This window comes from Nasonia vitripennis, chromosome 1 (genome assembly GCF_009193385.2).
Source record: "Nasonia vitripennis strain AsymCx chromosome 1, Nvit_psr_1.1, whole genome shotgun sequence".
In the NCBI taxonomy this organism is placed as follows: Eukaryota; Metazoa; Arthropoda; class Insecta; order Hymenoptera; family Pteromalidae; genus Nasonia; species Nasonia vitripennis.
In genome coordinates, this window is record NC_045757.1 from 9,037,660 (window position 1) to 9,057,814 (window position 20,155).

At 44.1% G+C, this 20,155-nt stretch overlaps 2 protein-coding genes across 14 annotated transcripts in view; both read right to left on the reverse strand.

Annotated features, from left to right (window-relative positions):
* The window catches only part of LOC100120752 (F-actin-monooxygenase Mical), a 62,154-nt gene extending 47,561 nt beyond the window's left edge, over positions 1-14,593 (reverse strand). For 4 of the 11 annotated variants that reach the window (XR_004227333.2, XM_031928102.1, XM_031928096.1 and 1 more), the window contains exon 1: positions 14,047-14,590. The gene's annotated coding sequence lies outside the window, so the exon portion shown is untranslated. Of the gene's footprint in view, positions 1-14,046 lie in introns of all 11 variants that reach the window. The other 7 variants (XR_004345185.1, XM_031928104.2, XM_031928121.2 and 4 more) reach the window with 3 other exon arrangements.
* A 569-nt stretch (positions 14,594-15,162) lies between these two features.
* Positions 15,163-20,155, reverse strand: part of LOC100680036 — a 50,174-nt gene continuing 45,181 nt past the window's right edge. For all 3 annotated transcript variants that reach the window (XM_031931514.1, XM_003425035.4, XM_031931513.1), the window contains one exon: positions 15,163-20,098. In XM_031931514.1, the coding sequence (XP_031787374.1) occupies positions 19,870-20,098 (229 nt within the window). In that variant the 3' untranslated portion in view covers positions 15,163-19,869. The remainder of the gene's footprint in view (positions 20,099-20,155) is intronic.

Consider the following 20,155-nt stretch of genomic DNA (forward strand, 5'->3'; position numbering starts at 1 on the left):
GATGGTTTTGTTTCGCGAACGGAATATTATTAGTCTGATGCGTATACGCGAGTGTCTCGCATTGTTGCTTTATACTTTTGCTATTCCAGAGTTGTGGAAAAGGCCAAGTCATGTGGCAAGCGCCGAGGAAGATGTTAAAGTTTTCCTATTACGCGCCTTAAAGTTCAGCGCAGCTGACGCTGCGGCCAAACTCGTATAGCTATACAGGGTTTTTCATGCCCCATCATATAACAATCCTATATTTACACGTATCACTGAACGAATCGATCAAAACACGTGACGGCCCTTAAAACGAAATCCTCGTCGACCAATACACTCCTTCCTCGCATGAATGTATATACTATACTCGAAAAACTGATCTATCAGCGATCGCCCAGCCCAACGTCAGATACAGAAGAAGACCTCCCCCGTGAACGAGACTCCCTCAACTAAAGAGAGAGAGAGGCGCCCCTCCTCGTGTGTGCGTCGCGAGAAAACGGCCCATCTGCCGTTCGCTATACACTTCAGACGCGCTTGCGGACGTATAATACGAAGGGATGTATGGTATATAGACGGAGTCTTCTTATAAAAGGTCTTGGCGACCCTGTACGTACTTACTGCGCCTTTTATGCGCGCTGAGGGTCGACGCCGGAGGGAGTTGCCGCGCGGTATCGCGCGCCGACGGAGAAATGCGAGAGAAGGTTCGCTGTACGGATTAGAGGATGGACTGTTCTAAGAAGGTTACTTATTGTTTCTTCTCTCGAAGGGCGTGCTTTAGGCTCTTGTAAAACGTTCGGTACGATAAGATAAGTATTTCAATTTACTCTCGGTGTATCTTCGCACGTCTAATCGGACGACGCTCTCACCCATAGCCGAACACACGCGACATAGTTCAACGAGAAAACGCTCCGGTGCTAAAAATAATCCATCCTCTCTACGCGCACCGAAAAATCTCCCCGGACTGCGCTGGAATCCTCTGCGCTCTCGGCCGAAAGATGACCCCCCGAGTCGTCGACGCGTCTCTCTCCTTTAATTATTAGAGAGAGAGAGAGAGAGAGAGAGAGAGAGAGAGAGAGAGAGCCGAGCCGTATACACAAAGCGAGCGCAGCTGGCCGAGACCGGCTTTTCCTTTTTCGAGTAGACTCCCTACGTGTATAAGACGAGAGAGATGCGGGGAAGAAGCATAAGCCTGACGCGCGGAGTTTATTATTTGTGTGCTTCACAGCTGACTACTGTGTGCACGGGAATATACTCAGCGAGTTAATTTTTAATTACTCCGACGCCTTTTTTCACGGCCGCGAGCTGTTATACTCTTTCTCCCCGATGTGCGAACCGGCTCGTTATGCAGTCGCTTGTCGGCTGAATTATGAATCGCCGTTTCGCCGACATTGATGGATAGTTATAGCTTTATTTCGAGAAAACGGAATCGCGAGCCTTTCTAATTAACGGATACGCTTTCGTCTTGTATTTTTGAGACTATATATACAGTCCGTATCACACAATCTTCCAAAAACACCGCGTCTAAGAATCGCAACGAAAAGAACATCGCATCGCCCTTACCTAATCCTCGATCAGACCTCGCCGCTGCGATTTGCATAAACAGCCATCGCGTGTACCTATACCTATATATACTCCTAGGCTGCAGCTACAGTGAGTTGATTTCCCCATTAAAACACAGTGGAGAAGAAGAATCCCGATTACACACGCTATGCGGCGCTTGCATAATTCGCCCGGCGCTCTCGTCGAGTAAGGGAAGATGATCGATCGAAAACGCGCGCGCGCGGCGCACTGCAGGACCTCTATACCCGGCTTGTAAAAAAGTCTGAAATTCCTGCATATACACGAGCGCCGGCACTTTCACTGTTATTCTCCCGCGCGCGGTCACGTCTCGTTCTATGTGTACACGTTTACAGCGATGCCTCTGTGCCGAGTGGTATAATTTACAGTCGCGGATTGAAACAAGGAAATGAGGAGAGGATAGAAATTGCGCTACTCGCTTCGAACAATATATATATATATATATATATATATATATATATATATGTGAGAGGCTCTCTGTCTTCTGAAAATTGGTGTACTTTCGCTTACATGCAATCGCTTCGAGATTTTGTTATAAAGTGTGTATACACGATATGAACAATCGAGAGTTCGTTCAACTCTCTGGCGCGGAATTGAGAGATGTATACAATTTAGAAACGCTTATACGCGGGAGCAGACGAGCCGGAAAAAAACTATTACAGCGCAACAATACACCTCCGACATCCAGCACACGTTTCTCTCTCGGCGGCTTCCTAGGTTCAGTTCTAGCGATTTCACAGACTCCCTTGTTACCCGCACTATACTACGAGACGCCCGGGTTGGTCGGCCGCCTTTTGTCCGCGCATCTCGCGTTTCAGCTGTCCGTCATCCGCCGCCGCCTCAAAAGGCCTTTTCGGGGATGACGACCAATCCGCGCGCTTTTGCCGTTTGTACATTGCTGAGTGAATGTATATGTATGTAGATGCTGCTGCGTGTTAGACACAAGCGCAGCTCTTGTGTTTTGGGTATGTCGGAGTATTGTGCCGGAGCTACGGGCCGAGGAAAAGCGGATGATCTCGGGTGGGATTGTTGCGCGCAGTTGTTTGTTGTAATGAACGAGAAAAAGATTGATTTTTATAAGGCTAACGAAACAACAATTACGACCTCGTAACTCTTGTACATGACGCCTCTCTATTACCTCTCACCGCCGGCGTATGAGGAATCAATTTTTTTTTAACAGGCACGATTATAGCTTACGAGTCCTGGTGAATAATTATAGGTTCGCCGTTACAATCTAATTAGACTCGGTGATTTGAATTTCGTTGCCGTACGAAAAAAGAAATTTCAAAACTCGTATTATAATTTCATTAGGCATAACAAACGAACAAGTTTTTTTCTCTTATACACATTAGCTCATAATCGCAATCATTTTTTTAAAGATGATACGTCCATAAAAAGTACACCCGACCTTGCGCGCGTCTTAATTATATTTTCAAGCATTAGTCATCAAAGATCAAAAATGAAAACCGCTGCTTTTATGGAAACTTGTTCCCGCCTTATGTAGCCGTCGTCGTCGATTACCGTACACACACACACACACATCAGCCGTATCCGCAAACCGTGTACTTGATGTATAAAATTCATAAGTATACTGTAAAACATCGCGCGGGCTCATACTTTCTCGAAGGATCTACGTTAATTTGCATACTTCACCTACATAAAAAAAGAGCGCATTATCCAGCGCTAAAAAATCCAAGCCGCTCCGCTCATCCAAGCTCGTGAACATCATCCCGAATAGAAGCGCAACGACAAGCGCACTTGCGCACCAGAATCGCGCTTTATCTCGAGCAGAGAAAAAGCGAGCTATACGGCGGATTATTCAGTCGCTCGCGCGTGTGCGCTGCAGCACAAAGACAGAGCAGAGCGTGAATCATCGGGGAGTCTGTTGGTCGCGAGCCGGAAGTCTTATTGCGGAGAAGAGAGGGACTCTGCTGGTCTAGCGTCTGAGTCAAAAATTAATTCGAGTCAGCGCGAGTCGAGAGCGAGCGCACCTTTTTCGAACTTTTTTTTTGTATACCGATGGTGGGCTGGCTTGCGGGAATCGCGAGAGTGAGGTCTGGGTCGGATGAGTCGTTGCCTTGAAGACGTTCTTTTCTTTTAGTATTATCAAAAACTTCATTTTCTCGCTCTCCCTCTCGAAACAAAGTCGTCCTTTCGCCTCTCGCGCCATCGGCATAATCCTTTACGCACGCTCGTGACGACAATGACCGCCGCGGCACTTCCATATAGGACTCCAAGTACAAGAGAGAGACATGCGCGCACACACGCAGAGCTGATGGCAAAAACAAAAAGCATCGCGTGCGTGCGCGCATAAAACACTACTGCCAGCATACCTGCTCGTCACATTCGAAGGATACATCGGACTCACGCAAGTGCAAGCCGCACGACGTCATGTGACGCATTATATTCGACACCTGATTGTCTCTCCGCTTTTTTCCATTTCGCGCCTACTGTGCGACTCGCTGTGTTTTATATAACTAGGCCAGAGTATTTTGCTTTTTATGCACTGCGTATTACACATGTGGAAGGGTACAAACGAGGCCGCGGAAGGTTTGCTTGTTTTTTTTTTTGCGAAAATTACGCAGATGAGGTTTAAAGCGAGACATAATTCAAGCGCAATATTCGCACGTCATTAGCACCCCTAATCCGTCGTGATCCGCGAAATGAAACGTATATACGCAGTGAGCAAACGAAGCGTGTAACAGCGAGTCGATTAGCAGAGAGAGAGAGAGAGAGAGAGAGAGAGAGAGAGAGAGAGAGAGAGAGAGAGAGAGAGAGAGAGAGAGAGAGAGAGAGAGAGAGAGAGAGAGAGAGGGGGAGAGAGAGAGCTATAATACGACGTATTTCATCAGCTCATCGGCAATAATACCTGCTGAAAAATGCAGTGAGTCAGAGACCCCATTTCGATCGCGACGCACTGTATAGTACGCCAGCGAGAAGATAAGGGGACAAGGATGCTGTCAGGTGCACCGAGCCACAGCCCTTCCCTCGTCGCGCCTCGATTACCCAACGATGCAATGCGCGCGGGGCTCATTACCTATACACATCGGCCGTCGAGCGTTTCGCTCTCGTGTCTCATCGGTTCGCTCGTTCCACGCTTCATTGAACCTGTGTATACTCTCTCTCTCTCTCTCTCTCTCTCTCTCTCTCTCTCTCTCTCTCTCTCTCTCTCTCTCTCTTTCGCACACGCGCAATTGGGCCGGGCTCTAGTAGGTCTCTACACGAGCTAGTGAGTCAAGGGCGCAGTTATTATATTACAGGATAGGATTCGTATTGTTCGAGCCGCGCTAAATTACCGGCGCACTTTATTATTCCCGAGTATATTAGGCAGTGTGTGTGTAGTCGCGCTTTTTTATCTCCGAGATATGTGTCAGGGGGTCGCGCGCGCTCAGCGGAGAGGTGTGCGCCGCGGCATCGATTGTGTTTGGTCGAGGAAAATTGGACGGTTATCGCCTCGGCTTTCTGGGAAACTCGCCTTTGAACTCGTTTCGTCTATGCGTGTCTGTGTGTGTGTTTTAGCATCGAGGCTTGGAGTTGTATGTACGTGTGCGGAGAATCTGTTGGACGTATTTCGGGAGGCGAATCGGGGTCGTAGAATTTTGAAAATTTCGCGGGCTATTCAAATATCACCCAAAGTTACATGGTCGCAAGTGAAAACGGCATCGAATAGAGTATATAAAGTCCATAAGCTAGTTAGGGGCCAGAATTTTTAAAACATAGCGCGACTATATTTGAATGAGAATACGAGAGAATAATCCGAACCGTTTTTCTTCGCGTACAATAGGCGTCTCTCTCCCTCGGATGTCGCAAAGTCTTTCTCTCCTCATTGTTCTACAAAAAAAGCGCAGTGAATAATGTATGCATCGCGTAACGCCAAGTGGTATGTATACCTACTAACTCGGCGTTGCGTGTCACCGAGAAATTTACTTATATTTGCCCTGTGTGTGCAAGTAGTTTAATTACACGAGAAGTAGTTTTTCGCATGCTTTCTCGGCTCTTTCCGCGCCGAGCTGACAACAACCGGTCTCTCTCGTTCTAAGTACACGCTTGCTAAATTCTAGGCTCGAACTTACGTGCTGCAGTGGGACTTACCTGAAACAGAGGGAACAGGAAATCGATTAGAAACGTGGGTGATTTAAGAAAAAATAAATAAATAAACGAACTATCATTAAAAAGAAAAAAAGCTCATTGTACACGCAATTAGCGAAAGCGCATCGGCTACTCCGTCTCTGGCATTACACACACACATCAGCATCAAAGAGCTGTCGGCAAATAAAGCTCTCTCGCGCGCGCGATCCGAACGAGGAGCCGGCACTCGGCGACTGCGAAGTAACACAGAAGAAAGCATCCGAGAAAAAAACGACGACAGAAACGGTCGCGATCACGAGCCTAATTTCGCCAGCAGCAACAGCAGCAGTAGAGAAAGAGCAAGAGAGAGAGAGAGAGAGAGAGAGAGAGGACAAAGACCTCGTCGTCGTCGTTCGCTCCATGAAAAGAAACGAGCGACGACTGCCCACGTATGTACGAGCTACAGCCTCGTGTGTGCGTAAGGTTACGCCGTATGCGTGTACGCATGCATCTGGCGTCTCTCTCTCTCTCTCTCTCTCTCTCTCTCTCTCTCTCTATCTCTGCCTACGAGTCGATGAAAAATCGCTCCTATAGCCTTTTTTCGTTTTTGCTCTCTCGCGCACGCGTTTTGCGTGGTCTCGACTTGTCGCCATTGTCGGTTGGAATTGTTGTGCTGTGTATTGTAATCCGTGTTTGTGTCTTGTGTTGCGTTATCGCCGGGCTATTACGGAATGATTTTTTAATTGATTTTTATTACAGTGACGTAAGTATATGGGTAAGGGAATTTTTCGTTACGAAATCGGCAGATACGTATGGTCAGCTTTTCTCCTATAAACAATCGTAAATAATGTATGATCTGTATACTCTCTAAGTGCACATGACTCTTTTTTGTGCTCGTCAATGGCGAAGCAGCCCGCGGTGTGGAAGAAAAAGGTCTGCACCACGAAAACGAGAGACGAGACGAGAAGAGGATGCTGCTGTCTCGAGAATCGGTCTGATGAGAGTTGACGCTCTAAGAGCTAGGCGCGAGTATGTTTTTCTTGTTAGTGCACGTTTGAAGGCGTCTGATCTGGCAGTTTCAAAGTACGGAGTGAATCTGTTATAGTCACAGTTGCATTCAGAGCGAACGCTTTTTTTTCAAAATTTCAAATGATTCTACTTTTCCTTTGTATTCCGAGAGGTGACCTCGGGTTGAATGACACTTGAGCGCAGAGTGAATCGTTTATTTGAAGTTTCCGAGAGAGACTTCGTTCACGGCGCAGAGTTAAAATGGGTCGACTTCGATCGATTATTCGACCGGCGAACCGTTGAAAATAAAATAAAGGTAGCTTCATTACGGAAGCTTTTATAAATAATTTAGAGTTAATCACGTTGAAGACTAACAATGAAAATACTGAATTATACCACGACCTATTAAAAAACAAAAAATCCAAACACAATGTTATCGAAAGCACTCCGAGAATGCTCATATTTCATACGCCGAGAAGGCAAAAGTATCGATCAGCAAGCACTGCATTATACGAAAAGCGACAGAGACATATCCAATACAACTCCTAATCGAGCGATGAAGTGTTCACAATGAGACATACAAGTTTACACACATACTGTACACGGGATAAGCTGGCTCGCAGAGGGAGAAGTGCAAATGTTATCGGTAACGTCTCAATAGAAAAAAAGCCCGAGACTGCTATCCTTGGCGCCGTATAATGTCAATAGCCGCGATAAGAGGAATAAATCGCGAGAAATGCCGTAAGCGCATAACTATTAACGCATTGCTCGCGGCCTAAGCACTATCTCCGTCTTTCAAAATAAAGTGTAAATAGAAACGAAAATTCACAACCGTTCACACCTCATATCAACACACCATACATCCTTCGATTACGTCTACCTCATAAAAAGCATCACCAATCACCAAACAAATCTCCCCGAAATTCCAGCCACCGCGAAACAATAGCTCTCCCTCGGCGAAGATTTCCATTTCCACATGCACCTGAATAACAGCAGCGGCGCACAGTAGCTCTCTCGCTCGCTCGCGCGAGCGAAAAAGAAGGCTGCAGCTCTCGAGAGCGCGTGTATAATATCCCCCCAGGAGTTTAGCAAACGAGAGACGGAGCGAGCTGCGCCTGCCTCCTTTCTCGTCCTTCTACGGCCGCGCACGAGTATAGCTAAGCGCGGCGGATTCCAGATAGTTGCGAGCTCGAAAGAGCGCAACGCGCGAGCGAGCGAGAGAGTATATTATGGATGTGTGTTGGACAGAAACGTGCGCGCGCGCGCGCGGGGCTGTGGAATTCCGTTGATGCTCTCGGAGGCTTCGGACTGATTCGCTGGGGGATCCTCGTTTATATTATCATAGGCGAGCTATGATAACGAGAGCTTGCGTAACTCGACGCTTCGGTGCATGTTTAATACTCTCCGAGAGAAGAGTGCAGTGAGTCAGTCGATACGAATGTTACAAGCTTTATTGAACGAGAATAGCCTCTGGCGCGCGGCGGCTATTGTTGTACTTGGCCTCCTCTAGGTCCATTTCGATAATAAGGCACACCGATCTTCATTCATTATTCATTCGAACAGGCAAAGGCTCTCCCGTTCGTGCATTCAGCGATTCCTTCTTTCCGTTACATTCTCGATTCCGGCCGAGGCTCTGTCAATGACTTTGATCTGCTTTCAAAGTATAATTCGACTATCCTCATTTGCCTAAACGTCGCTAGAATGCACGGCTTCGAACGCGTTATTAAATCGTCCTTTCCGTATCGGAGAAGCAGAAATTAAAGTGTCGCGGTACGAAGGAATTGATGCGCTTGTTACTGTTAGTCGTATGCAGTGAGGAGTGTCCGCAGCGAGAGAAAAAGAGGATGACACCGCGCTGATGCATTATCCACCGGTAAAAACTTCGTACTTGAGCCACATTCGCGAGTGCGCGTATGAGGCCGTATAAAAAGTTGAAATACACAAATGCGCTTAACTTATTTTTAATCTGCTTATCCATCGCTTAACTCTCGAGCCCTTTCGGCTTGCTTATACGCACCTTCATCGAATATTCAAATTTCTGGCTAACGAGCTAAAGCCCCATATAAAAACATAGCTAATTCCCTGCCAGCAACTTGCCCCGCGCGCATAGCATCGGCTCAGCCCTGCTGCAGCAGAGCAGTCAGCTGACGCCCAGCAGCAGCAGCAGCAGCAGCAGCGGCGGTCGATCGAAGACGGCAGTGCGCGGTGCTCGCGTGCAGCGCTCGGTGCGGCGCTATACTGAGCGAAAAACGCGTGCGAGAGGGCTTGCGCGAGCTTTGCAGTTCCCTTTTTTATGGGAGGCGTATAAAACTCGGCGGGATGAGGTTGAAATTTTACGCAGGCACGGGCCTTACTAAGTTACACTTTGTTTTGGGAGGTGTGTCGACAGGTGCTTTTTGAGACGGTGTATATTGTATTATGCGCGAAAGGCAATTTTGTAATTACGTAGAAAGTAGAGCGAGAAGGAGTATTTACAAGGTTAATGTCCTGCTCGATTTAACGTCGGAACGACGTCGAGATTCCTTGCAAGCAGCCTGTATACACTATAAAAACTTTCGCTATAACCAAGCATCTATCTTTAAAATTTCGATTCTCCAACGTCCATCTTCCTATCCATTTGTCGATCGCCGCCTCGGACGAATTTATATCTCCCCCTCTCGATCCACATCGGGATTCCTTTACGGAACTAAAACAACAACAATAACGCGGAAAAAGCCGAGACAAAGCTCTCTCGAAAGCCGATGACCTGACGCTACGGCTTATCTTTTCTCTTTTCTCTCCGCGCGCGAGAGAGGATATTTACCGCGACGCGGTCTAGACAAACACGCGCGCCGATGACCGATGAAAGTAAATGCGCGGAGGATAGCTACTTCTCCCCCGATGCCGCTGACAATTTATCTGCGACTCTGCAGCGCGGAGGAAACTTCCGCGTCTGTCTGCGCATCAGGAATTTTGCGCGAGATGGGCTATTTCGGGAATTCGCGCGAGTGTTTACGACGAATCTCGACGAGTAATGTGCAGTATTTCACTTCCGTGTATTTTAATATAACAATAACGGAGGTAAAGGTAAAAATCGAGGCAGCTCATTTGACACGAATTTGAAGGGAGGGGGCAAAGCGGGTCGCGAGAACAATAAGCGGAATGAAGCTTAGCTTATCAGACCATAACGAGAGGCGCGAAAAAACAGAAGCGAAATATAATACAATGCGCACTCCCGTTATACTCGATCGAAGTGTCGGGCTCTGAAAACCTCGTTTTCTCTCTCTCTCTCTCTCTCTCTCACCTGTTGTATGCGCCATTACGTGCTCGCGGACGCAGCGACTATAATTCCCGAGCACCAGCTACTAGTTTATACTCGTGCGCGAGAGCGACTATGATACTACAGCTCAGTCGTTTCGATGTAGCACAGAACGGTACAGATATCCAGCTTTAAGTTGACCGCGTAGAATTGAAAAATTTAGATCTGCCGGCTCGTTCTGAGAGTTATCTACTGGGCTTTTCGCTTTATGATACATCGATATAATTTTCTGAAGTACAAAAATCGCCGTACAAGCTTTTCGACTCTAAGCTGAGTATATATATATATAGGTATACATCCCAAAAACGGCGTCGCCAGTGTCGCGTGTGTGTACGCTCTCGAGGGGGGGGGGGGGGGGGCAGAAACTCGAATTTGCGAAACCGACCGCCTCGGCGCTCGAAAGCCATATTAGGCCTCGGGCTTTTGCGCAAATCCTAAAGGAGCTCAGCCGCGGCCTTTCTCTGCCGTCTTGTCTAGTATTTATACACGTGTATACATATACAGCGTATACTTGCGTGCGAGAGCGTGGGCATCTCTCTCTCTCTCTCTCTCTCTCGCTTAAACCGACGTTCCGGCGCCTCCGCAGTTATTCCGATCGCGAGATGGATGTAATGTACGAGACGCGGATCGGGCTTGACACTCTCTCTCCGTGGTGTGTAAGTATACGCCAATTATATGCCTCGGCTTGTGAGCTTAGAAACGTCGAACGCGAATCACGGCGCGAAGATAGGAATAAGGCGCGCGCGAAAGGAAATCTCCCGATATTTGTCCTAAAAATAGGCGGCAGAGCGCGGTATTATTAGAGTTGGCTGTATCAATGAGTATCTAGACACGCCTAATATAATTATGTAGGTTATCTTTAGGCTGTCTAAAAATACGAGTACGCGACGGGGAAAATTAATTAACTTCGTCGAGATATATAGTTAACGCTTTTATTAGTTCAACCACACTGACGCTGTCAATTATTTCGGGCGATCTTCATTAAAAACAAATTTCATTATGAATTTAATAATAATTCTAGAGTTTTGCGCAACCTGCACTGCCGCGTCAATTAGAAAGAAAGCATATCCACGACTCTCATCTATTATTAGACAATAATGCGCGCTAGACCGAATTCGGTTGCAACACACACACACACGCGCCGAAACTCATTATAAACCTCGAGAGCATCCCATGCTACTTCGCGCGATTTTCGCGACGAAGAGTCGCGTTTTTATGCAACGACGACTCTCTCGTGCACATACTCCCGACGAGAGCGCACACGTGTTCCAGCGCGTGCTTCGTCGTGTGTACACGAGATTGTTTGGAATAAATTTCAGTCTTCGAAGGAGAATATTACAATCTTGACCTACTGAGTAATTACGTTCGATTCAGAGCAGCCGAGGATATAAATTTTAATCGAGCCAAAATTAACGGGACTCTGATGTCTATGTCATAAAACGTGTATACTCCTCAATCAACCCGATATAAACGTCGACGAGCCTCAGCAGCAGTTTCATTTCGTTCTTCTTTTCCGCACGAGTCTACCTCTATATACATCGTATAGGCGTCGCGTCTGGTGTATTTATTTTTGCCACACAGCCGCGACGCTGGAAATCGATCGGTATAGGTGGGTATACAGTAGGCATAATATAGAAAGAGACGTGAGAAGCGTTTCCGCGGTGTGACGGTTCGTGCCGGATCCGCGCGATTGTGTGTGCGGACATGCCGAGAGCTTTTACGGGAAAGCTGCAGCGCGCGCTTCGATTTCGAAAGCGAAAAAGAATATCGCGTATGGATAGGTTGCGACTACTGATTGCTTTTTATATACAGTCAGGCGCCTCGCGATGTTTTCATGGATTTCGTTATGCTGATGGAAGGTAAACACACCGCGACCTTCGCAGTGCGGTTGGGGACTAGATTGAAATTGATGCAAGTTTATTCATTCGAAAGAACGCAGTAAGGCGGAACAATAATAATCGTTTCTTCGACCTTTTTCGACGGAGTATAAGATAACGCCGCATTGACGCCGCGATGTTATCGAGATCCAATAATCGGCTGGTTTTACTTTCGGTATCTATTAGTGCCGCGCGGGTATAGAATATCACAGATAAAGCCTCGGACGACTGGTGAATACACATTTCAAATGCTTCCTTTGTAGAACAATAAAATCGCGCCGAGATCAATTAGAGCCAGCTGCGCGATCGATAGTAAAATAATCAACCGAAAGTCTTTTTCCTCTACAAACCTGAATATGCTTGCTTGCTAGAGAAGAAAACGGGCATGAGGGAAATTGTCGCTCGCGAAAGCCTAGTTTTCTAAAAAAAGACAAACTTGCTTCCGAAACTACATTTACAGTTGGCCGATCGAACGACGGCTTATCGAGTGTAAATATTGTACAGCACCGCGGAGAGAGTCAGAACCAAAAGTACACATTACGCATACGTATACACACACGAATACATACACCAATATATCTCTCTGTATAGAAGTGAAACAAGTCGGTGCATTGTGCGCGCGCGCGCGCGCGCGGAGAGCGAGAGCGTGTCGTAATTGCCGACCGTGAACCTATTGCCGACCGCTCCTATAAAAATCTGCATACGCGCGCGCGCAGATATTTGCATTTCTTTTCTTCTCCGTCTGTTTCTGCTCTCTCTCTCTCTCTCTCTCTCTCTCCCGCTCGGATACACGATGATTGTGCATGCGACTCGCGTATTTACTGCCATTCGGCGGACGCTTTTGGGATTGAATCGGCGAGCATGTGCGCGCGGCCCAAATCGTTGATTATTTATCGGCCGAGGTACATAGTGGGCTTGCTTATTCGAGGCGCCCCTTTTTTGGTAATTTGTATACCTTTTGGTTTAAATCAAAAACTATCGAAAATCTCCTTTACAAATCCCATACTCGACCAATTATCCATACAGACCCCCATGATCGCATCGAAAACTCAACTTCTTTAACGAGCGCAAATGGGGGCTCGAGTGTTCACTAATAGATCCCTTCAATTTACAAGCTTATCGCGACGCACACGCACACACGCAATCACAGAAGCAGTCGCGCATCGCGTGTGATTAATCCGACGGAAAACTGACCGATACTATTCGCGACACAATCACACGAGCTGCTCTCGGATTTCCATAAGCTCAAGTTTCAACGCACTGCTGCAGTGCACTGCATCATAAACGCCTTGGATTTTACTCATCGTTTTCGCGCATCGAAACTCGGACGCCTCTTATAAATAGCCCCCTCGACTAAACGTTCTTTCGCAAATACAGCATCGGCTCTGTTTACACACGTCCCGCATCAGGAGCACGAGACTGTTCGGAGAGAGTCGATCCGACAATGCGTTATAGGTAAGCTCGCGAAAGAAGAAACTGCTGGAAAACTCGTACACTGCAGTGCTGCAGCAGAGTTGCGAAGCCTCATCATCTTCTTGCTCTTTCTTTCTCTCGCATCATGCGCTCATCACACGACTGCATACCAAACGAGTGAAACACGCCGGCGATGGAGGAGAGGAGAGAGAGAGAGAGAGAGAGAGAGAGAGAGAGAGAGAAAAACACGCGCATCGAGGTATATAGCTATACTGTGCGCTTTCAGAAGCACACATGTGTGAAGGTATGGATGTAGATGCAGAGGGAGACTAGCAGAACACAATGTTCGGTGCTCCGGTTCGGCTATTCGACTTCTTTTTTCGGTCGATACTTTTTTGGCACGGACGTCGGGGCGAGAGGATACAGCGCAGAGTTTTTCTAACCTATAACGTCCTGAATACAGTATGACACGCTCCTGGAGAGATTGTGTAGGCTCCGAATAGCCGAGACGAGTTTCGAACGTTTATAGCCGAACGACAGCTTCGAACCTGCACACCCGCATCGACAATAACATCCCCGGCGACGTAAACAATGGCTCGGAACAGCATCAGCACGTCGGATTAAAAGCCCAAGAGCGACTGCATCCCGGATTATCCGCAGAGGGACACATCAGAGCGTCGAGAAAACCGCGATTCTCTCTCTCTCTCTTTCCTCCATGACAATCACCTCTCACGCACATCCCGTCACTGTGTACGCACTCACACAGACACACGCACATCTCGCGCACTTGCTCCTAGAAACAGGGAGAGAACAGAACTCACTCACATTTCATATTCCGGAGTAGACAGCCTCCAGCAGCAGCAGCAGCAGCAGCACATCCGCCGCCCCACACACACTTGTACACCGGAGCTGTTTACGGAGACAGGACGGGCGGGCGTCTCTCTCTCTACGCTGCGACGGCTCTCATCCGCATGATAAGCCCAGAGCATACAGCCAGGCGATGTTGTAGCGTAGCTCCGCGACTTCTTCTTCTTCTGCCCCCCCTCGACGTCGGGAACACACTGCTGCTGCAGCAGCAATTTGATTTGTACTCGCGTGTGCGCTGTACACACCTTATTGCGGACGACACGAGATAGGGTACAAAGGGCCGCACGCGCGAGGCTATTCCGGAGAAGGATATATATACGTGTGTTCGCGGGATTATTGCATGTGTATACACGAACAGTGCGAGATGGAGATAGATCGAGGAGAGAGAGGCAGACAGAAAGACGGAGCGGAGAAAAGAGGTTGGCGGCCGTGCGACGGGCCAGAGGCGACTGACTGACTGACTGCTGTTCAGGCGACGACCGCGTTGAACCCGCCGAAGCCCGCGCGTGAGCTGCGGCGCAAGTATGCGTTGCCGTGTACGCCTGTCGCGTTGGGAAGGACTACTGGCGACATCTGCCGTGATGAGATTCGAGGTTAGGCGTGGTCTGCCGGTGGCAGGTGGCTTGTGTTCCGTCGGTAAGTGGGGGAGCGATCAGCTGATTTTTGTTTATGCGCGAGTCTTGCGGGATTGTTGGTAAACAGAGTTCGACCGCGGGATTTAAAGGGTCGCCGGGGCTTTTAAATTCTCGCAAGTGACACATAGCGACTGTCTTAAAAACGATTCGAAAAGTGTGTACTGTTCTAGGTCTTGCATGATTGGGATCAATCTACGCTTTGATACGCGCATTACCTATTGCTAGAGCTGCGCATGGAGGATTTAAATAGCAAAGACGCATTTACTTTTGGCCGTGGAATCGTACAGATTGAAGTGTTACGCTCTGTGATTTATCGCTCCATAAATCACGGTGGTCTGTTATTCGTTCGAATCGTGTTGAATGGATGTAAGTACACATGCAGAAGGAAGTTGAATCACTCGAACGGTGCTTTGGTTTGGATAAATTAAACACAATCTTGTTGATTTAATGTATAATAATAATAGTTTTATTTCTCATATTACAATATACTCACTGGAATGCCATGGGTTACCTGGTTCTTAATGCACATTTCACAAAACACATCTGCATGACAGTACCATCTGTTTTACACAATAGCAACATTGAGTATATTATTCGATCGTTTTTCTGTGATTTACATACACAGTCACAACGTTTACATTTCTTGCTTCAATCTGTTACAACAGTCGAAGACTTAGGCCGAGTTAAAAATGTAGAAGCTGACTTACTTAAGTGGACAAACATGCGCATAAGACAAACAAATCAAAGTCGATAATCATAAACTTTGTGATACCGTTCGAAAGTATTTACATTTTTTAATTGTTGAAGTACACTGTACGTGTTTTCAAATACGATATAGATAGCAAATTTTCAAGCAATTAGTTCATAAAAAAATGTAGATCCGCAATTATAATTTGAGCAATTTAGGCCGAAATCCAATTTTTTTAAAGAAGCGGTTGAAGTAGCTGCTTGAAATGTCGCTACCATCAATATTGTATCATACAGGGTCTAACTTTATCTATTGATACATTGAAATCAGTTATGTATGATTAAATGGTTTGTACAATTGGCATGTAACTAATAATCCTTGTGTTATTTTTATTTGCAGTGATTTGCAAGTAAAAATAGCACATCTTGTACAGTTCATCCCAAATTTAAAGTTTCTTGATTTCGAAAATCATCACAAAGTAAATAAACTTTGACCTTTGAAAAGAGTCAAATAAAAAGTACAACTTAAACGAATTTTACGAAAATACATCAAATAAGAATAAGACAATATCACTCTCGAATTCTGCCAGAATCTAAGATATTTAATGAAAAAATTACAGTTTTGTAATTTGAAAGGCAATAAAAAATAGAAAACATCAATAACAGTATCTGCTTCTGCATTTTTAAGCATAACTCTTCGATTATTGCGAGGTCCATTGAATACAAAACAAATTCGGCAACTATCCTCTTTATCGCCCTCGTTCTAACACGAGGAGGCAGAGAGACGTAGCTCGTTCCCGTTCTTGCTCCGCAACTAGGACACAAGTGTTTTTCGTTCGTCTTTTTTTCTTCGTTTTTTCCTTTAAGTGGAGCTCGGCACCTATTATTTTATAATTTGAACGAGTCAAACAGCTATAAATCAGAGAAAAATTCTTTGCCTGTTTTTATTAAAAAAATTGCTAGTAATAAGGAACGTTTGATTAATAACGTTGCAAGATTAGTTTAGAAAATGTTTGAACACTGAACCAGGAACTTTGAACAATACAATTTGACTCTGATTTTTAACTGATCGATTCAGATGTAGAGCTTTGCCTTAATACGCGTGAGAATGCAGTCGCAAAATAAATAAAAAATGTGTTTCGCACGATATAGAAAAAATGTCTTGAAATCTTAGAGTCTAACGTAAAAAGATGAACGGAAAAGAAAAATGCATCTGTTACAGCTAAACTTATAGATTACAACTTATTTGTAGAGAACGTTGTTCATTACGAAGACTCCCAAAAGCTTAACTTAATAGAATATTAATATACAACTTCGATACAATGCTTAATTCAATATAATATAATAATAACTTTGTGTTATTTTGAACGTGATTAAGTCTACTCATTCTCAAGTAAATTTCTGCTTTATGCTCTAAAATAGGTGTAATGTTACCTTGCGCACCCTGACTTTTACTACATTTTCGTAAATATTATACTGTGGCGTAAACAGCAAAGAGTCGATGACTTTAGAGAAATACATAATATCAAAATTTCTTGAGATATCGACGAAATCAACTAGAATCCTTTTTTTTCGTGGAGATTCGATTTGTTTGATTAATACTTAAGTTACAAAATGTAAATATTTTGTAGCGTACCTATGTGAGCCAATCTCAAGTAAATAATATATACATTTTGAGTAATAACATTCAAATAGAAATTTATAATTGTACAATCAACATGATTATAATTTTAATAATTAAAATCCTCACGAAAAGGTCATTGATAAATGTTTTTAATTCGAATCTGATACGTTGATTATTTTTTATGTAAATTCATACATAAATGGGTCAGGTTAGAGATTTATTATTTCAACAGGATATGAATGTCACGTGCTACCAATTGAATCTTTACTTAAAATTGATGTCATTTGAATCATTACTATACAATTACATTAATTTTTGAAAAGTAATGTTATTTGCGTCCTTTGAAGTTAGGTATGATCTCAATTGGCAACAAATTAATTTTGTCAATAGACATAATATTGTTAATCTGTATATTGACAATACCTAAACTGTAGACTTTGAAACGGTAGGGGCCGTTACAACTTTATTGGGCGCTTGAAAACTCGTTGAAAAAGGGGTAAAATCCCGATGACAAAATTGTCTTACTATATGGAGTAATTAACAAGTGCTCGCACTAAGGCACAGGATTTAATAATGTATATTTATTGATCAATCGGGATCTTTGCTGTTCAAGGCTTGTATGTTTCCTCATCACTTCAATTAGGATAATTTTTGTTGATTATAGTAACAGAGAAACTACAATCCATGTAGTTTGGAAAGCTCGTGTCTCTTGAAATTTCTTAACAATTCGATATTTATGAAACCGTCATCTTTTTCACTAGAAAACTTTAACCTAATTAATCGAAAGGAAAAGATTTCTAATGATAAATCATTTTAAATGCATGTTTGTACAACGCTAAATTCAAACTTTATAAATTAATCATTTTTCAAAGATGACGATATCATTTTAATAAATACATGCACATTAGTATACATAAGTTGGGCTGAGACGTTATTAAGTACTAACTGACAACATCTTTGAATTTAACGTAACAGTCTTCTTACGTATTTTAGTAAGATTTGAGTAAATCTAAGAGTTAGTTTTTCCAATTCCTGCCTGCTCTACAAAATGAGTTTTCTTTTATATGCTATCTATGGAACTATTAGCTTTATACCGTTACTCTAAAACACTTGATCAAGATTTCTATATAATCAGCTGGCAGTTTAGATTCTGATTATAGATTTCTACAATGAGAATTCTCATTTATACGTATTCCTCAAATGTGAATAGTATCAGATAATGTGCGAGGTTCGATGAGCAACGATAGCAAAAACGAAAATTGCCGACAAAAGAACATGGAAATAATTCAGATTTTTAAACATATCGTACGCGTTTTCGGAATCCATCTTTCGTTCTTACACTCGCCATCAAAAAATTGGACGATTTCATTTAAAGTCTTACTTGGCATTGTTTGAAATGCAGAATATTGTGTCGCTTCCTTATTTTTAACTTTTCAAAAGTTGTATTTATAGCATCATCTTTGTCATGTGAAAGACACGCTCTTAAAATCTCGTGCTTAATTTTCTTCGGCACAACAATCTCTTTTGTTATCACAGTTGCTTCAAACCGAAACGTATTGTAGTCGACAAATAAGAAAAATAAATATCGAAGCAGGGATTTTTCAATTAGCCACATGTCAAATTTTGCTTTTCTGTTTGTTCGCTGTGAATTGTTCGGGAATGTTACATCACGTCGAAGCATGAATTGACAGTTATTGCATTGAGTGTATCACTGCTACTGTTTTAACAGAAAAGTCATCTCTAATAAGTTATCATTTTGTTCATCGAAAATATATACTCATTGACGGGAACGGTTATACTCGATGCGAGGCGATATCGTTTTTAATGATGAATTCCATTAAGATACAATCAGTTTCGTAAGATGAACTTTCATACGAAATGCGTTAGGAATTTTTTATTCTCCTTAAAGCTAATACAAAGATTATATCTATATTCTTTTGAAATATCACTTCTTTCTATAGATTATTAATTAATAATTACAGCGTTGAATAATTATTATCCAATTATTTTCGTTTTCTTTGATTAAAAAGTAAGAATACTGAAAAATATAAATATTTGCACCTGGCAAATAAGACTTTATAAATATATAGTCACATGCTCTTTTACAATTTCAACAATTGTACTTTATCACCGAAAATAATTTTGTAGATAACTTTACAAAAAGAAATGGTATCATCCGTAACGTAATTTTGCAATAGCACACAACGACTAACGCCGTGTGCTATAAGACCCTTTACCAAACTAATCTTAAACTTTAAAATTTCATGGAACCAAAAATCGAAATAGTTTGTTTTATAGTTTTCGAACTAAAGCGATGTACCGTAACCATAAGTCTTAAAAAGAACAGTTTTATTATTTACTATTGTATAGGTTGTCCACTGAAGCAAGAAACGCGTCTATTTTAAAGTTACCTAAGTTCGTATACTCTACAATGCTTTGTGCCCTCAGTGCAAATAATACAATAGAACATGTTTTTGTGAGTTATTTACAATAAATCTACAATTTCGTCCCATGCGTCGATTCGCCAACGCCATGGAACATACTGGTACAAACAACAACTCTTTGTACCAACAGAACATAAATTAAAAAAATAAAATAAAGTCACTGAGAGTACAAAGCAACATATTTAAATCAACGCCTACCGCCTTGCATCGAGTGAGCATGATCCGTCAATTCCTCCTATAACACCGTTCTCTATACGATGAGCGACCTAAAAAACAGAGTCATCGCCGCGATGACGATCGGCTATTAGTACCTACAGTATATTATCGTTATCGATTAGTGTATACTTTGAGCACATTTCTAGAACTCGTGGGTGAGGCTTTGGCCGCGTCCTTAGATGGCCGATTCGGGCTGGGCCGTGGCATTGGCCTTGGCCTTGGACTTGCGCCCGAGGAGCTTGCGGAAGGAGGAGGTCCAGCGCGAGCGCGTGAACGTGCCAGCGCGCTGAGACTGTTGGCCCAAGGCGTCCCCGGGCTCACTGCTCGAGGACTCGCTGATTTTGCGGCTGCTGCCTCCGCACTCGTACGAGCGCGAACGACGGTCGCCTGTTTCCGAGGAGAATCTGCAAAATAGGAGAAGTGGTTGTTAGATTTTGAAACTCGTACATATACCTTCACTT